The sequence below is a fragment of the Haemaphysalis longicornis genome, unplaced genomic scaffold, assembly GCF_048455015.1.
Source record: "Haemaphysalis longicornis isolate Haplotype H1 unplaced genomic scaffold, Haemaphysalis longicornis Haplotype H1 scaffold_2, whole genome shotgun sequence".
Taxonomy (NCBI): Eukaryota; Metazoa; Arthropoda; class Arachnida; order Ixodida; family Ixodidae; genus Haemaphysalis; species Haemaphysalis longicornis.
Genome location: NW_027526295.1, coordinates 105,863,435 through 105,883,285, shown reverse-complemented (window position 1 = coordinate 105,883,285; position 19,851 = coordinate 105,863,435). Strand labels below are relative to the sequence as shown.

Genomic DNA, 19,851 nt, shown 5'->3' with positions numbered 1-19,851 from the left:
ATAATATAATGTCGCCACAATTAAACGTTGAGCTTTTGCTTTGATTTTGTTTCGGACAGAAAACCTCTGGCGTGGCCTAGAAAATTTCGCAATGACTGTACATAAATAGGCATTGGAGAAACCTAAACTTTGCCGCCTTCAAAACGATCGTCTTCCGACCACGCCGTCCAGTAAAGTTTTTGAGAAACGTATAGTTTATTTACTGCCTGCCTTCTATAATAATCATCTTCTTGCGATTAAAACCCAGGGACGTACCAGTCCCGTTTCCAGTTCTGCTTCGCTCGCACGGGGGCCATGAAAATATCTTAGCGATGGTAAAGAAGAGTATATTTCGGCGGCAACACGTCGGACGCATGCGCAACGGCGTACGTCACGCCGTCGCGCATGCGTACGACGTGTTGCCGCCGTCCCGCCCAGAATGCGCCAGTATTGCGCACATGCGTCCTGCCAATATGGCGACCCTGTAGCGCAAACTGTCGGAGTTTTCTCACATTTCTTGCGCTTTTTATTTCGGTTGAAAAAAAGCGTCTTTGCGGGGCTGGAATGGAGCTGCGTGAGCTACCAATGTTAAATTTAAATAAGCTCTATTTTTTAGATGCGACGCATCTCATTCACTCGCCTTGTCCCTGCATCCATCCGGCGTTGTTGTCGGCGTTGTCGGCGTCCACCCCTCCCCCATTCTCCTCGCCGCGCCAGCTGCGCTCTCCGCCGCTCACCCCCTCTCCTCTGCGATAGCGAACCCTCTCTCACGAGGGGCATTGGATTGGATTCGATTGGCTTGACTTGGCTTGGCTTGGCTTGGAATGGAATGGATTGGATTGGATTGGATTGGAACTCTGCGATGCCTCGCATCACCTCAGGGTTCCCCTCGGGAAGATGGTGTAATTTTCTTGATGACCTTTTTCATGGTGAACTCCCTGGAACAACCCTTTTTCCCCCTGCCGCAGAGATGTGCATGCTGCGCCGGGCCACGCGACAGGCCAACGTGGTGGCCGAAACGTACTGCAACCTGCTCACCCTCTCGGACGAAGACTTCCAGGGCGCCCTGGACAGGAGCCCCCTCATGCGCAAAGCCCTGGAAGCCCTGAGAGCCGAGCAGGCCGCGCTGGAGCCGACCCTGCTGTTCAACCCCTTCGCGTCCACCGTCCCACCGCCCAAGCTGCAGCCCAATGAATGAGCAAGAGCAGCGGAAACTGCGGGCGGACTTCTGCAGTGACCGAACTTGCGCGACGAGTGTCCGTGCTCTGCGGAACGCAGTTATTTTTCGCGTCATACGTGTGCATTTCATGTTCATATCGAGGCGGCTTGATATATACTATTCGCATTGTGTCCGTTTGATAAACTTCTATGCGTGTTATTACCGCGATAGGGCTATTAGACTCATTTCTCGATTTTGCCGCACCCGCTATAGCCGTCCGCTATCAGCCGTGCTCATCAGGTGTCCACGGAAATACGTCACCACTGCCAACCGGAAACTACGACTGAGGCAGCCAGATGCGAAGGTTAACTGGCGGGTGGGAAGGAGGGCAACGATGCTACGGCGGATGCTATGGCAGAGAAATGATACGTGGTTCACGAAGCGTCGCGTCTGCACAGTAACTTCGTTCTCCCACCGTTAATGCATGCGTCGATGAGCCACTGTTAACGGGACACCGTTACTGGGATCATTCAGCGACTTTCCGTAAAAGCTCACTGTCTGGTATCAGCCGCGCTCTTGAAGCGACCACGGAAAGACAGTGTCTTTGTAAACCGGGAAGTACCTCTGCGCACCCAAAAAATAGCTCGCGCCTGAAGCTGTCATCGGGCGTAGTTGCTTAAAACCGAATATTGAAAGGGGGAGGCGGGCCGGTAGGCTTGCCGACAATGACACTGCTGAGCAGAAGACAAAAAGGGTGCGTGGTTTCGTCAATTGCCGCTTCTACGCAGTACAGCTCCTTCTCCAACATAAAGACGTGTTCCTTGTTTCGTGATGTTAAACTTTAGCGCTCGGACAGCATGAATGGCGAATGCCGCAGCTCCGTTCAAAACTCCCCGCTCCCCCTTGACGACGAGGCAACGCTGTCGAGTCTTGCATCTTAAGACCTAAGCGTAGATGTCCCCTGCAACTTTTGACTAATCTGCTACATTTAATAAAAATTTCCTAAAGTGTTCGTCTTATCGCCGAGACGGCGAACTTTGTTTTTATCGAAGCTGTTGGGCAGATCACACTTATAGCTCCGTGCAACACTTTCTGTAACCTCGAACACCGCACAGAAGACATGGGCTGGAACTGAGACATGGCAGGCATGTCAACTGCGAATGAAATGCAACAGCGCTGCACTGCTGCCCGCCTTTTTGGAATTTCTTACTTCTTTAAGCCGAAGATTTAAACGTCTCACGCAAATCGTAAACTTCCTGTGTGGCTAAATACATCTTTACATATTCCAACCGGGGCACACTCGACCATTTTTATATATTTATTATACTTTTTGCTTTCCGCTGGAGTTAAACTCGCACTGCAAGTGGGATTTTTCTTTCTTATATTTGTGTCTTAAATAACACAAACTATGGTAATTCGAAGAACGTTGATCGAATTTGTAATGCGAAACTGTGCAGGCCAATAAAAACGTGATGGATTCCTGCTCCCCTGTTGCCACTTCTAGGTTCCTTTGACTCGGTGATGTTAATTGTGTGCCCACGTTCGCATCCTCTAACAAAAACTGTGGGTCGTAGAATTTCGGTAGAACGACTGAACACGTCACCCCGGTCATCTCGCTAATATCCTGGCATTTCGAATTGTACCTTGAAGAATACACGCCCCCACCTCTCTCGCTTTATCTCTCTCAAAAATTTTAAATCTCGTCGCTAAATGGCGTTTTATTCTGAAATCCTCGCATTCACCATTGGTATCGGTCGGGCAGCGAAAAATATGAGAGAACCCTGACTGAGAATGATACCGAAACCCCAGTTAAAGTACGTTCGGAATGGACAAAATGTCATATAAAACTGTGGTTAATTCCTCTGTCATACGAATCGGTAAAACACGGAAGGGAAATGGGCAGCGAAAGCTGCAGCTGAGCATGATTTGCGGGCCGGCGGCTGTCTTGTGGTTGTGCTTGGCGAGCGACGTCCTGCTGGCAAGTCGCTTCGGCAAAGGTGTACGGCGTCATTTCCGTGACGGATATGACGTCAGGGATATCTTTGGGTATCACGGCATAAAACACTTCCGTGTTAAAATATAAAACCTGAAAGCGAACAACCCAAAGTATAACGCGCTCTTTCGTACTAAAGGTTGCTTCCCCGCAAGAAGACCCTGTGTTCAGGGGTGCACCCTTTATAGGCCGCTGGCTTCCTTGTACTGGCGTCACTTCCGTGATGGATATGACGTCAGCGAAATCTTCGTGTATCCGGGAATTCGTGTTAAAAAAAACGTGAAATTACGAATTTTCCGTACAACCGTACAAAAAATAGGGGGTTACGAGCTTGGCCCCCCTTTCCTGAAAAGATGGTGCGCAGGCCTGCGTGAAAACGTTTCATCAACGAGCGCCGCGCGTTTTTCGCGCTTTTCGAGCAGCCGCTAATTCGAGCACAACTGCATTGACCAAAATCTATTGTACTCCTGTGAATTTCCCAATGCGGATACAAATGAAACGGTCGCCTTTTCGGGCGGCCACGCCTCTCGAAATTGCAACTTACCTAAAGTTTCCTTATCCGAAGCTTTTTGTTGCATTGCATACGATGGCCAGTGGTCATTAGGCGCACGGAAAATTCCCGCGCAAGGTCAAAATATATATTAAATCTCGTGAGCCATTATTTTAACATACTGTTTTTCTCACGAATTGTCACAGAACGCACAAATACAATAAAAATCTTCTTTACCGGCGCGAGTAACGTACGCAAGAAAAACCGCTATGCTTGAAATGTATAACAACGGGCAGCCCAGCCACGTACGAAACGTGCGCGACTTAAACTGCCCGAATTAAACTTTAACGTGCCGCCTTTCCGCGGTCTGGCCGCCGGGAGAAAGAAAAATGACCTTCTCTCGCGTCGTCAGGGCCGACGGAAAACGAGACACCATTATACGCCGTGTCTGTGCCCCCGAAGTACTTACATCGCCGGACCGCCGCTTCCTTGGCGGCAGCAGACAAGCGTTTCCTTCGCCGCCACTGACTACTGCGCTTCTCACACGCGCTACTTGACACCCAAGCCGACGACGGCGCCACTGCGGCGCGGCCCATTCCTCAACGTCCTGTCAGGCCACGCATGCGTAATGGCCCCGCCACCACACCTGGCCGACTCCGAGGGGGCGCGTCTTTGTGGCTGGTAAGGAGCGTGTACAACACGGACGGCGTACATCATTAGTCACACTCTGGCCGACCGCGCCGACTCTCGGTCGGAACCCGCGTCTGTCCCAAGCTTCGAGGAGCCGCCGAGCGCACGAGAGTCTGTCTTCTACGCGAAGACGCGCAGCTCACGTGTGACGTCACTGGTTCTTGCCACCGCTTGGGGCTTTCCCGCCCAGCTTTCTATTGAGAAAATCTCGGTTATTGAGTGGTTGACACCTCTTAAGTCAAGTCTACAGAGCCTTAATCATCACGTGACTTTTTGCTCTTTTTAAAGTGCGCGGAAATATTAGGGCATAGTTATTATTACACCCAACTGCTACTCTCCACTTTGATGTTTTTGCGCGCACATTATCCGCGTTCTGGCAGAACATACGAGCCCTGACTAAATTTTACGACCTGTCGTCCCCAATGGATACGACGCGCCATTTAGTGTGCGAAGACCTAACCTTAGCCCTAACCACCTCGGCAACCGGTACCGCACCTTGACGTAGAATGAGGTGAACGTTTCCTGGCAGGTGGTCAGGCTCAACGTTAAGGTTGCCGATCGTCAAGTCCAAATGTAGGCCTAACAGCGTAGCCACTCAGTGACGATACTCATTGCGACTGAAGTGGAGGGAACAGGGGGAGAAGCGAAGTAATACTGTAGAAGGTGAACGGCATGTGTCAGATGAAAGAAAACATATGGATAAATAATTAAGGGAGGGTTCTATTATGAGAACGAGGTCGCCATGTGACTCAAGAGGCTAGGAAGCGAATTAGAAGGTGATGCGAACGGGGACCAACAAAGCTCTCGCATAGCACCGTTGAAGGAGCAGCTTCAGCGCCGTTCACGTTCGCACCGTTATGGGAGTACGAACAATTGCAACCCACAGCGGCCAAGTTCCGGTTTCCTCAACACAATCGTTTTAAGTAAATGCGTGTTTTGAAATCAAGAAACTCTTTCGCCTCCTGGCGTGGGAACTTGGAGTGTTAATGTATCTTGAAGTGTTTTTGGAAAGTTCCCGTTTTGCTTTTCCTTCGCACTTCTGGTTTTACGGTATTTGTATGTGTTCCCTATTTTTTTATGTTTGCGATGCGTAACGGCGTATCTTTCAATTTTTTATGTCTTGCTTTAATCTTGAATTAGGGAATTTTCACGTCCCCATGAGGAATATTTTATTCCGGCGTTTTTCCTGACTGACATAGTTAAAAACTGCATTACAACTGCATTTTACAAAAACTGCATTTTACAAAGCCGGATTAAAATTGAAGCCTATTTTTGAGAGAAACAAATATTTTCTCTGACCAATTTATCGTGGCCAATTTATCGTGACAAAAAAAAGGGGGGGGGTGGGGTTGGAAGCTTAAAACAGAAAGGATGGAAACACCGTTTTAGGCTAGGCTCGCATAAACTTCCGAACGCCCGATTTAATTGGGCGTGAGTGTGCTTTTCTTCCAACAAAAGAGGCCTTCTTGCCGGCGACGATAGTTTGGCAACGATCTCGACAAAGTGGTATGCATAAGCTTATTCAGCATAAGCGGTATTTAACTGCTACCCCGTGATGATTTGATACAGGGAACCACTCGGCATTGCATCAGAAAGCGGTGGGGTGTTTTGCGTGGGGTGTTCCATGAATCCCGTAGATACCGTGCTGCCGTTATCCCGATCACCACTACAGGCGGTGATCAGTGGCTCTGTGGCATCTAAAGTACACGGAAGACCGGGGGCCATAATAGGGGGCAGATGATGATGATGACGAATAAATCTTTATTTATCAAGCTGGTGCAGATAATTGCGAGGGAATGAACACGAAAGGTGCGCCGTCATGACAAGATAAAATGTATGCAGAAGAGAGGCGAAAATACGTGGCGCCTTATGTGTTTTCTGGCTATCTTTTATTGCCACAACACAAACTTCAGGCGCTACGACACTCGTAGCGGCGACGTAGTCGCTGCACGGGAACCAACCAACCCCCACTAAGCGTTACCCTAGGGGGCTGTAGAAGCTGGGTGCCGTGGTTGCCTGAGACGATTTCTGCATATAACCGAGTAGTTAAACTGCTGGTGCGCTTTCAAGGAGGTCGGTGGCTTAATTATACCTTAACCAGCATTAGATGTAGAATACCGCAGCTTAATTTTTATTTGCATCGCGCTGGTCTCAGCCCCTCCGGCCTTTGTGCTGCTTGCGGTGAAAGAGAAACAATTGAACAGTTTTTATTCTATTACCGTGGTTTTTCCTTTCATTAGAAAATGTTATCTAGCCGCACCAATTAAACGCTTGGCGTTCCACTGTCGATGCCTGTGCTCCTTTGATTCGGGGCCACATCCCTGGGGTTTTGTCACAGAGGCGTGGTTGCGGCCATTCACGCATAAATTTCAGAGACCAAACGCCTGTCCTGTTAACCTGTTCAAAAATTCTTTTTTTTCGCCTAGTCTCCAAAAATGGCATCGATCTCTGATTCTTCTCCAGTTGTATTATATGACTAACCTTTTCCCCAATTCAATTCTACAGGCTAGCTTTATAGGGATATGTGGCGGGCGTGTTAGCCCCAAAAAGCCACCCCGTCTCTTGGCTAATCCCCCACATGGGTATGCGCCATCAGTAAAGGAACAAAAACAACAACAACAACAACTACCGGTACATAAGCTGCTTCTTCCGCTTGGCATCTGCACGTTCTCGTCCGTTTTACACTAAAAACGCTATTGGGACAACTGTTGCATAGGTTCATCCTCGAAAGCACCACGCGTAACTAAGTCATTAACAAGCAGCATTAAGCGCTTCACATTGTCTGGCCCTGCGCTCTGGCACCCTATCCTACCGCGCACCCACACCTATGCCAGTCCTGTAGAGGACAGCCAAAACTTTACTATTCAGCAGGATAATAGCCCGTATATCCCGTCCAACTCCCATACCCAACCTCTTCCTCCTCAAATGAGAAACAACCCTCTTGAACACAGTCCTGGGTGACCAGTGCATACAGCAAACACCAAATAAAAATGTTTTCTACGACTACTCTGTCGCGTCTATGTTGGGCCACCATAACAGTGTCCGCTGTAATGTTCTGAACTGTATTTAGTTTCAGAGTACACTGAAGGCCCTGGTCAAAGAAAAGAAGGTTTTTCTATATGTGTCTGGTCTCTTAGCGTGTGTAGATACATTGCAGCATCAGCAAAAGCATTATCACCTGTGAGATTCCGAACTCCTAAGGTATAGAAGCCCGCAACTTCTTTTGCGCACCCAGCGCCACATACGGGTTAACATCGAACACTCCTTGTGTATTTTACCAGTCTTAACTCTCAGTGCATACATTATATCTGTGGGGATAGCCAGCTTCTTTGTTTGTTTGTTTGTTTGTTTGTTTGTTTGTTTGTTTGTTCGTTCGTTCGTTCGTTCGTTCGTTCGTTCGTTCGTTCGTTCGTTCATTCGTTCGTTCCTTTGTTCGTTCGTTCGTTCGTTCGTTCGTTTGTTTGTTTGTTCGTTCGTTCGTTTGTTCGTTCGTTCATTCGTTCGTTTGTTCGCTCCTTTGTTCGTTCGTTCGTTCGTTGGTTCGTTCGTTCGTTCGTTGGTTCGTTGGTTCGTTCGTTCGCTCGTTCATTCGTTTGTTTGTTTGTTTGTTTGTTTGTTTGTTTGTTTGTTTGTTTGTTTGTTTGTTTGTTTGTTTGTTTGTTTGGGAATACCCTGTATACCCCATCTAACTCCCATACCAAACCTTTCCCTCATCAAATGAGATGGTTAATGTTGCTTCAATCTCTGCCAGGTTGTGAGCCCGAATGTCACCGTTCCTGAACTGTTAATCGATTTTCTCAGCTCCAGCAATTAGAATCGCTCTTTCATTCCGAACTCTTCTATTTCTCGCTGTTTTTAAATCAGCTCCTTCGTTCGGTGACACAGTTAATTAGTATCTCGTCCAAGTCCTTGCCCTCGCACCTGTACTGCGCATAACGTGAGTATCCTTATTCAGTGGTCATTCGGTGTGTCTACTCTTTCTTCCCCTTCTGTTACATCGGAAATTAGTTCTGGAAGAATGAAACTAGGTGAAACGCAGGTAGCGACAGCACGCAAAGGAAGAAAGACACAGGAAGAGCTGCGCTCTTCTTACCACGTTTCATTGCTCCAACCAACTAGCTCACATTCAAACATTGACAAGTATTCGTTCAGGAACGTTATCTGAAACATTAATCTCCTGATGGTTTTTTAGAGTAACCCTCCAAACTTCATACACATTTCCATCTTGTATGCACTAACCTCCTCCTGCCCAACATCGTCGACATTTTTGTTACCCAATTTCGCTCCTGGTTGAGTATCCCCAATGCAGACGTGAAGAGGCCGCACTGTACTTTAACTACGTGTTTGAGTTCGAACAATTAATTAGCAGCTTCGCTTTAGTCACCCTTTTAAAAGAGTTCCTACCATTTAAAACTTGTAACGGCCTTCATTGCCTTCAAGTTGACCGCACCGCAGTGTACCCACCCACAAGCCCAAATTATGCACATATTTTCATGGATCATCTTGAAAAAAAATTTCTCTCAAGCCGTTCGCCGAAACAACTGCACTACTAGCGGTTTGTTTATAATTTTATTCTGATTGGGTTGCATGGTATACCTCATTTCTTACCATTCATCCACGATTTCTTTAACACTCATCTGTCAATTTCATTTTTTTAGGCTTGCGAACAAATTATTAAACTTCTAGACGTCACATTAACACTTTGTGATGGCTAGCCGACCAATAAAGATTAAGAAAACCTACTAATAAGGAAAAATACGTGTAATCGTGCACAAATGAAATGCAAACACAAAAATATGAACCAGAACACACATTCTTGGAAAACTTTGTTCGTTTAGATCTAACAATGGCGCGCTCTTGGTATACAGGTTGTCCCAGCTATCGCGCACTAAGAATTAAAAAAAAAAGAGCAATGGCGTTACTCCAACAAAACCTCGCGCATAATATTTCCAGTGCATTGGAGTACTGGCCAGTAATTTTTATTAATTAGATTTAATTGATTAAATGTAATTAATTATCTAACTCAACAATAACTGTTCCAATCATTTAAGTGTCAATGGGGCACGCGCAGGTACCCAGAAGAGGTATCTAACGGCGGTATTTTCGTCGACCAACTAATTGCGTACTCAATTATTCTGACTGAAAAAGAAACCCCGCGATACATGAAAAATACCACGTGACAGAGCTCCCGTGCTCATCGTAAAGCAATTCCCTCGAACAGGCTGCGTCTGAGTTAGCCAGAATGAAATAAAGAAAAGAAAGAAAGCAGAAATCTCGATCGAGTTTGTGCCGTTCTCATTTCATTTGTCTCTGACTGTGCATCATAATTTTAATTAGGTCACCTTAAGGTCAGACCCTTGGATTTAAAGGAAAACGTTCCGGGCAAGTGGATTTTACCTTAATTGTCAGCAGCATCGAAGCATCCTAATCTAACAAGAATACCACTCCCGAATAATTAAACACGCAATCAAGCGTGCTAGTGGCTATGGCCACAGGGCCATTTCACGCACCAGTACGAAACAGTCAGTTTTCACAATTACTAAGTCATTATTAATTTTATCTGCGCGCGCACAAAACGTAGGTGCCGCCATATAAAAACACCGCGACATACCTCTATAAAACGGACGACTAAATTTTCTGTGAACCACCGCCTGTTACGCGAATGTCATCTTAAAATCTAGGTGATCTGCATACTTCTAAGAGCGAATTTCTAATATTCACGAGCTGCGTCCTTGCAAAGAAAGAACGTCGTGCAAAGATTTCCACGGGGCCACTATTCCGGTAACCACAAGCTGAATTGCATCTTATTTCAGCTTTGAAATAGTCACCAGCCGCGGTGGCTCAGCGGCTAAGGTGTTGTCCTGCTGAGCCCGAGGACGCGGGTTAGATTTCCGGCCGCGGCAGACGCTTTTCTGATAGAACGACCATGTGTACGAGATTTCGGCGCACGTTAAAGATTCCCAGATGGTTAAAATTAATACGGAGCCCTCCACTATGGCGCTCCTCATAACCCGTGTAGTTTCGGCGCGTTAGACCGTATACTCAATCAGAATCAATCACGCTTTGAAATAATCCCTTACGACACGCGTCACACATTTTAGTGCTCACTCTGTAGAATGAATTACGTTGACAAAGCCGAAATACCCTTCAGATATTGGTTTGGCAAGAAGAATGTTGATATCTTTAACCTTCCTATCTCTTTACCACTATCGAAGCATGTCAAGGTCACGGATCGCTCATTTGACAACGCCAAAGCCCCAATTCTGTACTCGGGCTTTAGCACTCATTATTTAATACAGTTTAATACAGCTGCGCGTACTTTAGAACAGACTGTATGGAAATTCGATTGCCAGCATGTATGGCTACAGTGCTACCTGCAGCGCACAGATAATAAAAATGAAAGCAACTAACCAAAGAGTGTCTGAAGATTTAATATACTACTAATAAGTAAAATGACACTATAAATTTTCTGTCCGGCTATGCATGTAAAATGGATCATTTTGTTCCATGTAACTTCATCTAGGTGGGCTGGACGTCATTTTTATGTTCCTTATTGCGGAAAAATATATGCGAGAGCAGTATTGGCATTGATGGTGCTTATTTTAGCCACAAATATAAAGAGCACCGATTTGACATTTTGGCGAAATGGTTCCACTGCCTCATTGGGAGTTATTATATTATGTTTAATGGTTTTAAAGAATAAACGAGGTTGCTTTCTGCTTCAAAAATAATGCATTAAGAGGCCTGCAATACCATATTTCTCGGAACAATGTGAAAAAACAGTTTTTTTTTTTTGTTATAAAGCCATCTTCATCGTCACAACTTCGCTCACGTTGTGTAGATATCACAAAAGAAAACGATCTAATGGGCTAATAAAAGAATAAGCGAAATCACTACCGAGTTTAAAGGGAATGAGTACCAGTATAAACGCGGCCCCCACGTCAACAGGCGGCGCCTCCACCTAACGCACCCCTGTACTGAGGCAGAGCACGCTCTACAGGCGTCCTCCTTTCATTTTGATCTGCTGGTAATCCGTTGCTCCCGGCATGGAAACAAAACACTCCGGGTGATCGAGAGCGGCCGCTTTATGGCAGGACAAATACTATTATAAACGCCCCGGCGCACCCCCTCTGTTCTCTCTTATCTCCGTAATTATGCAGCTATAAACAGAATAAATGACCACCCAGAGAACCACTCATTTTGTAAATTCCGCTGTCTTCGGAAGCCACTTGTGCACTTAGGTGGCGCTGCAGTTGCTCGCTGCGAGGCATCCGTTGGGAGTCCTGGCTCGAAGATAGGTAGTGAGTGAATTCGAATACGCAGGGATCGAGCGCGCCGTGCGTGGCGCTCAGTTCAGCGTTGCCCGGAAAGCGCCACAAGCGTACGCCTGTGGTAATCTGTGCATCCAAATACAAGAAATCACCCACGAATTATCTCTGTGGAACAAAAACAAAAAATAGAGCAAAAAAGCATAAGCAAGAATAACACCTGCCCGTCTTCTTTCATTTATGAGAGGGCATGGCATTTGCGTTTATGCAGGAAATTTTCAACGCAGCAGCATTCAGGGCGGGACGTGGTAGTGAACGTTAAAATCCATCGCCAGTACCGGGCGTTCCACTTGCGAATAAATCGACTAACACCACACCGTATCTCAGGAATTTGGGCTCCGTGGTTCCGTGGCGGAGCTTAGCGCCGCTGGCGAGCCCAGCGCTTCCCTGGCGGCGCTCTCGCGCGGAGCGGCGCGGACCCTTCGAGCAGACGACGTCCGCGGCTGAGAACGGGGCTCCCGAGGAGCGCGGCGCATGCGCGGAAGAGGCCCACTGGCATCGGCGGCGGGGAGGCTTGCCAAGATGGCGGCCTGCGGATCGGTGCGAGGTCGTCGCTGAGCCGCGGTCATGCGGGAGCCCTGGGTCCCGCGGCTGGGGCGCCCTTCGGTTGACCCACGAGCGTGCTGCGACACCGCGAACTATGCCCCTGGCGCCTAGGCATGGGACGGCACCTTGGGAAGCGCTTCTCGGGCGGCTCGTGCTATGCGCCGCCCTGTGTGTGTGCCGCGGCGAGCTGCCTCCGGCCGAGCCACCCGTGCTCCAGTTCCGGCCCTCGGCGCGCTGCAACGCGTCGTGCGGCGGCGGCGGCGGCCCGGCGGCCTCGTGCGCGTCGCCGCCGGCCAGGCTGCCCTTCTGCGCGCACCTGCCCATGCGCCGGCTCCTGCTCGAGGCCGGCTCGTGCCGCGCCGACCGCCTTGCCCGGGCGCTGCAGGGCGACCGGCTCGCCTGCCAGCTCGCCTGCGAGTTCCGCGCGCTCCTGAGCCGCTTCGACTGCCTCGGAGGCTACTCCGCCAAGTGGAACTGCGACACATGTGCCGTGAGTAGACGTCGCCCCTCTTTGGTGCCGCTCCCGCCGAGTGTGGACCGTACACCGCCGCTGTGCACACCGCGTGGCCGTCGCAGCAGGTGGCACGGGCGCCAGAGCTCGGCTGTGAAGGCGCCTTTACGGCGCCGCCGGGCTGCTGCCCCCGGGCTCGTGGCCGCCGACGCGTTTTCTGGCCTGCGCGCGTCCATCGGCGACGACCGAGGCTTGACCTCGGACGCTTCCCTCACTCGCCACGCCGTAACCCGTCGCGCCCGAGCGGCGAAAAAAAAAAAACCTGACGGGTTCCCCGCCCCTGTTTCCCGTCTCCACGGCGCGATTGTTCCCGTGAACGTCCTGAGTGGCTGTTTTCCCCGTCTGGCACAATTTGCAGTGATTGCGAACCAGTGCGCGGCTGCCAGGCCCGCGCACTGCCCCCGGCCAACCCTAAAACGCGATTTGCCCTGGTTTCGGCTCGGCCTGAGGTCAGCGAAGAGGGGGATCGGACGAAAGACCCCCGTGAGAGGGAAAAATCACATATCTGCTTCGTGATCGCGCTTATTCGACTGCAGATCTTGTGTAGTATCGGTATCTGCCGCGTTGTGCAGAAATTCGCGGCAGTCTGAGTGTTTCTTTTGTGCTTCTCGCTACTCTTGGCCGAAGCACCGTCTAAAACTCAGCCTGTTAAGAAAATACTCGACGTTCTCACGTTCGCTACGCAACAATTGCTTGCGCCGAAGCAAAACAATAATACAATTTTTCAAAGGAGCTCGTGACATGTTTGTGTGAACAGTAAGAAACCGAAAGTAAAAAGCGTCAGCCCTGAATACTCGCTTTCCCTGTCGCGAAGTCAGTCGACAGCAGCGCTACTACTGCAAACGGCGCCGAAACCAGGGCAAGCCTGTGACGGATTCGCTCTCGGAGAGCTAGGGGTGCTGTGAGATAGATGGCTGCGCGTGGATTGGCTTAGTGCGGTTCCACCGAGACGCGTCGGTTAGTCGGCGGGGTTACCGATGACCCCTCCCCCTCTCGACGAAAAGAGGGCGGTAGACATCCTCCCGAAAATGCTGTTCCCGTGTGATCGGTTTTCAGTTGTGTTTAACGACGCGTCCCGTTAAGGCGCCTTAGCTGCACGCATAACCCGGCTCGGAGAGACCTCCGGCCATCGGGTATACAGCTCGCGCATTTTCGTCGGCGTTAGTCACGTTAGACTCGCTCTCCTCGCCCACCGCCTCCGTCCGTTCCGTCCGACGCCACGCTTGCTGCATTCCTCGCAACTAAAGTATGCAACCACGGCGGCGTTGCATACTTTTCCAAGCAGCAACAAATCTTTCTCTTTTCATCCTCCCTTGCGAAAACGGAGGGGAGAAAAAAACACGTCGTTAACGAGCGCACCGCAGACTTTCACTGACGAAGGGGGAAAAAAAAGCTGGCGGAGGAACGGGAAATCGAGATGGGGGTAGAGAACGCCCTTATTTCGTTGCTGTCGTGTACAACCTCTGTCCAGTACGCGATACCCCGCCGTCGAAGGTGAGGACGAACGAGACGGCGGTACGCTGCTACGGTCTGGTTCGCGCGTCGGCGGGGGAGGGAGCGCGCGGGGGAGCGGGAAATTCGAAACTCGGCGTCTCTTCGGCCCGTCCATCGCGACCGGCATCGCCATGTCCGCATCGGTCGGCGCTTAGCCCGCCGCTCTGTTTGCCCAGTTGATTTGTGCCGCGCCGGGGATGCTGATATCGCTTCGACGAGGCCGTGGCGCGGCCGGGCGTCGCGTGGCGCTGATCGCTATGCCGGGCAGATCATTACGTCCTCCACTGCGTGTATTCTGCTGGTCGACTGCGGTGTGCCTCTCTGGGCTTCCCGAACGAAGCTCTCGATCATCGAAAGCGACGGCGACGACTCGAGAGTTGGAAATGTGCCTGCGGTGGTCTGTTTTGTCTGCTTGTGTCTGTTCTTGGCCGCAAATTGAACACTGAGTGCTTTGAATGCATCAGTTGTAACGTTTGGTTTTGCGTTAAATATTTGGGGAATTGAATATCGAATATCGACAGGTTGAATCGCTTGGCGCACCATGAGTGATCTTGCGGAAAGTCCCACTTGGAAGCACTGGTTCTTCGTGAGGTTGCGTAATGATAGACGGGTATTCATTGCATTTATGGCACAATCCATAGAAAGTGTTGTTTTGACGTCAGTAAGAGGGGAAAAAAAAGGAAACACACATTCAATGTTCATTCAACGTTCAATAATCTTGTTCAAATTGTTATCTGGCCCGCCGTGGCCTCGTGTAAATTACATATCCCGAAAAGGCAGATACGAAAGTAGGGCTACGTCAGCAGTGAATTAAAAGAAAAGAAAACAAAAAACCCCAACAGGTTTACATCTAAAATGTCACCTCGCACGACAGTTATTAGAAGTTGTTTTCAATTTGAACCCTAAGTGAAATTTCCACGAAAGAGGCATATTTCCGCAAGATATTTTACGTACTTCAACGGCGCTTGCCGAATGTTGCTTCTACCTGGAATTTGCGCTCGTTGATAAAAAAATAGAACGAAAGCAGTAACGACTTTCTTGAAAGCGATATGAGCTCCTTCATGAAGGTGAAAGCAACGCACGAGTGCTTTTCGCATTTATGCGTGACGTGATGTGCGACTTATACGTCGGGAAGATTGCTTCGTCGGTGGTTTTTTATAAGCGCCCTCATGTATTTTTTTCTTTTGCTCGTCGGCTTATTCTAGGAACGGAAATTGAGATAGATGCTTTTCTATTGGTGTTGAACATGTGCATTCGAAAGCGGATCCATTTTTCAGCACAAGCGTGTACGTTCCTCGATTAACTGGGGGCATTTTGTCAAACACCTGGCAGCGCACGTAAACGGGATTTGTTTTACTCCGCAATCGCATTGATATATCTCCGTAATCGCAGATTTCTTCATCGCATTGGAATGGGTGACGCTTTCGCCACCGTCTAAATAGGAATGTGTGAAGTTTATTTATCCACCGTGAGTCAGCGGCTGCGAATTCAGCGCATAGCACAAATTTCATTCAATACTATGATCCGCATATTTTCTTTAACTGTACTACTCTGTACGCCACTATTGTCTCAAATGGGGGTGTTGCTGAATACATGCCTGTCGTGAGAAAGTTTGTGCCGGAGTTTCCGAAAGGAGGTTTTCCATCAAGGTTATCTCCAATTGTTGCTCTCACGCCGTCTAAATTAAACGAGGAAGTATTCAGAGCTGAAGCCCCGACCTTGAAGAATTATTCTCTTTAATGAATCTCTTCCTGTTTTCTCGAGGTTACGTTAATTGTGTGTTAAGTACGCTCCACTCCTGGGAGCTGAGAACGTGTGCTTGGAAAGAGTGGGCGAAAAGCTTGCGCTGGGCACGTCTACGCTTTACAAAATTTCGCGTTTAATGTTCAAGTGTTGAAGTGAAATGGTAATGAAGTTAACACAGGGGAAATGGCCATGTTTATCGCTCTCGAACGTTTCTGCTATGTCAGTAGGTCTGTTCTGACTTGAGAGGAAACGGCCACGGGCCTGCTCTCTCTGGTGCCAGCCCTCCCGGGCACAAATTTTGACTCCGTTATCAGCGCCCAGGCATTATTTAAACTCTGACAATCACACTAAACGAGGGCGCGCGAATGATTTATTTCGCATTTAGTCAGCGTGCCTAGTAAAGTGGCCCTCGGAGCATTGACAGATGAGCACAGAATCAATCGAGCAATGTCCGAGGTAGAATAGCAACAGTGGTCCAGGAAACAACATCGCCCACCGACGTACCACAAGGGCACCTCCGCAGTGTGATTAAAGAGGGCCCGGGTTCCGCAGCTGTGGATAGGAAGCCAAAGGTAAACTCACTTGCCAGTAGTTTGATAATCACATGCTGCCATTGTCCAAGAAGGTATTACAATTGCTTAACTCTTTACGATTTATTTTCAAAGCCACGGGCGTTCGCACAGATCTCTGTCTGATTATAAGAGTCCCTTCGTACACTCATCTGCACTTCCGTAAATTTACACGACCATTACTCGCGAAAAAGAGCAATGTTTCTCCAGAAACGGCTGTTGATTGATTGGCACACTCAGCAAGATGCTGAGCAGCGTCTAATAGCAGCTGAGTAAAATACTTTCAGTAAAGAGGCGTAGCAGCCCACCGGTACCACCTAGGTATAACCTGGGGGTACAAAAACTGGGGTTGATTCCTCGGTCATAGGAATCGGTAAAACACGAAAGTGAAATATACAGCGAAATCTGCAGCTCAGCATGATTTGCGGGTCGGCGGCGGTCTTGTGGGTGTGCCTGGTGAGCGACATCCGGCTGGCGGGTCGCTTCGGCAAAGGTGTACTGGCGTCATTTCCGTGACTTATGTGGCGCCAGTGAAATCTTGGTGTATACTGGCATAAAACAATTTCGTGTTAGAATATAAAACCCGAAAACGAACAACCCTAAGTATAACGTGCTGCTGCTGATGATGATTGCTATTGGTTTCCCCTTTGTAGCGGGGTAATGATATGTCATCATACCAAAATGGACTAATATACCTATATTTTATACTCTTGGTTTAATACTAACGCTGCTTAGCGCAGGCACAAAAAGCTTATTAGGCACAAAATACTTTTTTTTTTCTGTTACAGTTGGTAACTGTCCCAGGCAATATTCCCCTCCCTGCTTTTCGTCCACCAGCATTCTAATCTTTTCGTCGCCTCGACAGCCTTGAAGTTAACTTCCTCTGTGCTACCCTTCAATCCTAGGGCTTCTGGAAGCTGAATATTTCCCTCATGTAGATTTGGAGGGATACCCTCACATTCTAACACTACGTGCCGCATAGTTTCTGTTTCTCTCCATCGTTAGCCTTCTAGTCTTCCTTAACCAATGCGTGTCCACGCTTTTCAAGTATAGGTACCTAAATACCTTAGCTGCCAACCTTCTTTGATCCATTGCTCTCAACCTCATCTCCCAAACGTATTTTACTCTGTGCTTCTCGAACTCCAAACGACGTCCAGCCCATATACCCCTGCACTGCTTCGTGGGTTGTTTTCCCACGCGCGTAAGGCCAAACGGCCTACCGTTCTCTGGTTCACTTCAAGGCCTGATAGAACGTCTGCTTTTAAGCAGAGTACAGCATTCGCAAACGTGAGACCCGGAATCCTTACCCCTTTCCACATTCCTCTCACTATTTAATATATGTTATACCCCCACAGAGCTCTATGCTTCATTATAGCTGCGTTTCGCTTTCCCTTAACCTTAAGTTGCTCCTCGTGAGTTCTTAAGTTGTTATCCCCTTCGTTTATCCACACTCCCGAATATTTATATTCCTTCACTCTGAGTAATTCGCCTTGCTGGATAGACACTGCGTCAGTGGTAGCGTCATTGAAAACCATTATTCCCGAATTTTCTGCGCTAAAATTTAACCCGAGGTCGGTGGCTCCCTGGTCGCTGATATTTATTAGCCCTTGCATGTAAGTCTGGTTATAAGCTAAAAGAACGATGTCGTCTGCGTATAACATTCCCGGAATACGCTGTTGTATCACTTCGCCTTGCGTCCTATGGGTTAGGCTGAACCCTACGTGGCTTTCTTCCAGTTTCTTTCCTAACCCTGCCATGTAAAGCATAAACAGTATTGGGTTCAAAGGGCATCCCTGTTTCAGTCCCCGATGGGTGTTGACCTGCTGGGCGCACTTCTGTCCTTCCCATGTAAGGTGCACTCTATTGTCTTTATAGATTGCTTTATGGAACTGTATTAGCTCGTCATCTAATCCCTGCGTTTCAGCATTCACCACAGCAGTTGTCTGTTTACGTTATCATATGCCCCTTTAACGTTCAAGAACGTAATCCATAATGGTCTATTCTGCGCTTTCGCAATTTCAATGCATTGCGTTATCACGAACAAATTATCCTCCAATCGCCTGTCTTGTCTAAATTCCTTCTGCAGTTGCCCAAGTATTTCATTTTCTTCCATCCATGCTTGAATTTCTGATTTTATCGCCTGCATTACGAATCTATACACCACTAACGTTATTGTGAGAGGTCTGTATGAATCAATACTGGATTAGTTGCCTCTGCCTTCATATATAAATTCATTCTACTTTCTAGCGAGTCCTCTGGTATTTGTTTGGTTTCTATCACCTTATCTATTGCCTTCATAAACGATTCCTTACTTTTAGGTAAAAGCAGGTTTATCAGTTGCATTGGTGTTCCGTCCTGGCCCACTGCTGTCTGGGGGGAAACCTTTTGCTCTACTTCTTTCCAATCAAGGTTGCTCAAACTTATTTCCCTTTCCTCAGTCTTCTGTGGCGCTGATGTTATCGATGCAGGTTTCCCTACCACTATTGTCCTAAACTTCTCACTAATCACTCGATGAATATGCGCCAACGCGTGCTCTCCTTCTAAATGTTCCCCCTCCTCATCTATCAGGAATTTTTGAAGGTTATCGTTTTTTGAGCTTAGTGATTTTTCATGGTTCCAAAGCTTCTTGGTTGCGCTTTTGTCCTTCTTCTGGCCTTCTGCCATCCGTTGTTCGCTTTTCTGCTTGATCTTTGCTTTCACCATTTTCTGCTCTTCTAGGTTTTTCCCCAGGTAGAAATCCCATTTTTCCTTCACTACCTCCGGTTTGATACCAGTTCTTTTTCCTTCTCTATGTTCACTCGACGCCTTTTTTCGCTGGTCAATAGGCTCTTTTATTTCCTTATTCCGCCAGCTTCTCGGCTTTCTGTGCCCTTTCCATCGCTTTCGTTGCTTTGCTTCATTCATCTTAACCTTTATGAACGCAATCATTTTGTCGTCATCCCAATTTTTTGTGTGGGTATTTATTGATTTCATCTTCCATTCTATCAGCGATGACCTTTAACTGCTCATTGTTCAAATGAGTTCCTCCTATTGTATCTATTTCTAAATTTGTCCGGGTTGCGCCTCCAAAGTGCAAGGTAAGCAGCTTGCGGTCGCTTCCTGAGCTGTGTCCCATTTTCATCTATCCTCATTTCCCGCAACCTTTCATATACTGTCTTGGATACTAAACTATACTCTATGCTTGACTGTCTGTTACAGCTTTCCCACGGTATCTGTCGGTCACACTTGCTTTCCGTGTTTACTATTACAAGCTGGTTTTCCTGACATAGATCTATCACTAGAGAACCGTTTTGTGTCTGTGTATCCATTCAAACCTTCTATGTGGGCATTCATATCTTCAACTAGG

General features: G+C 48.1%; 1 protein-coding gene and 1 pseudogene across 2 annotated transcripts in view; both read left to right on the top strand.

Annotated features, from left to right (window-relative positions):
• LOC144169096 (potassium/sodium hyperpolarization-activated cyclic nucleotide-gated channel 3-like) overlaps positions 1 to 2,243 on the top strand; it is a 68,283-nt gene extending 66,040 nt beyond the window's left edge. The window contains exon 9 of the mRNA XM_077698105.1: positions 948 to 2,243. Within this exon, the coding sequence (XP_077554231.1) occupies positions 948 to 1,177 (230 nt within the window). The 3' untranslated portion in view covers positions 1,178 to 2,243. The remainder of the gene's footprint in view (positions 1 to 947) is intronic.
• A 9,882-nt stretch (positions 2,244 to 12,125) lies between these two features.
• The window catches only part of LOC144169095 (uncharacterized), a 192,508-nt pseudogene continuing 184,782 nt past the window's right edge, over positions 12,126 to 19,851 (top strand). Inside the window, exon 1 of the transcript XR_013322361.1 lies at positions 12,126 to 12,675. The product of XR_013322361.1 is annotated as an uncharacterized LOC144169095 (transcript). The remainder of the gene's footprint in view (positions 12,676 to 19,851) is intronic.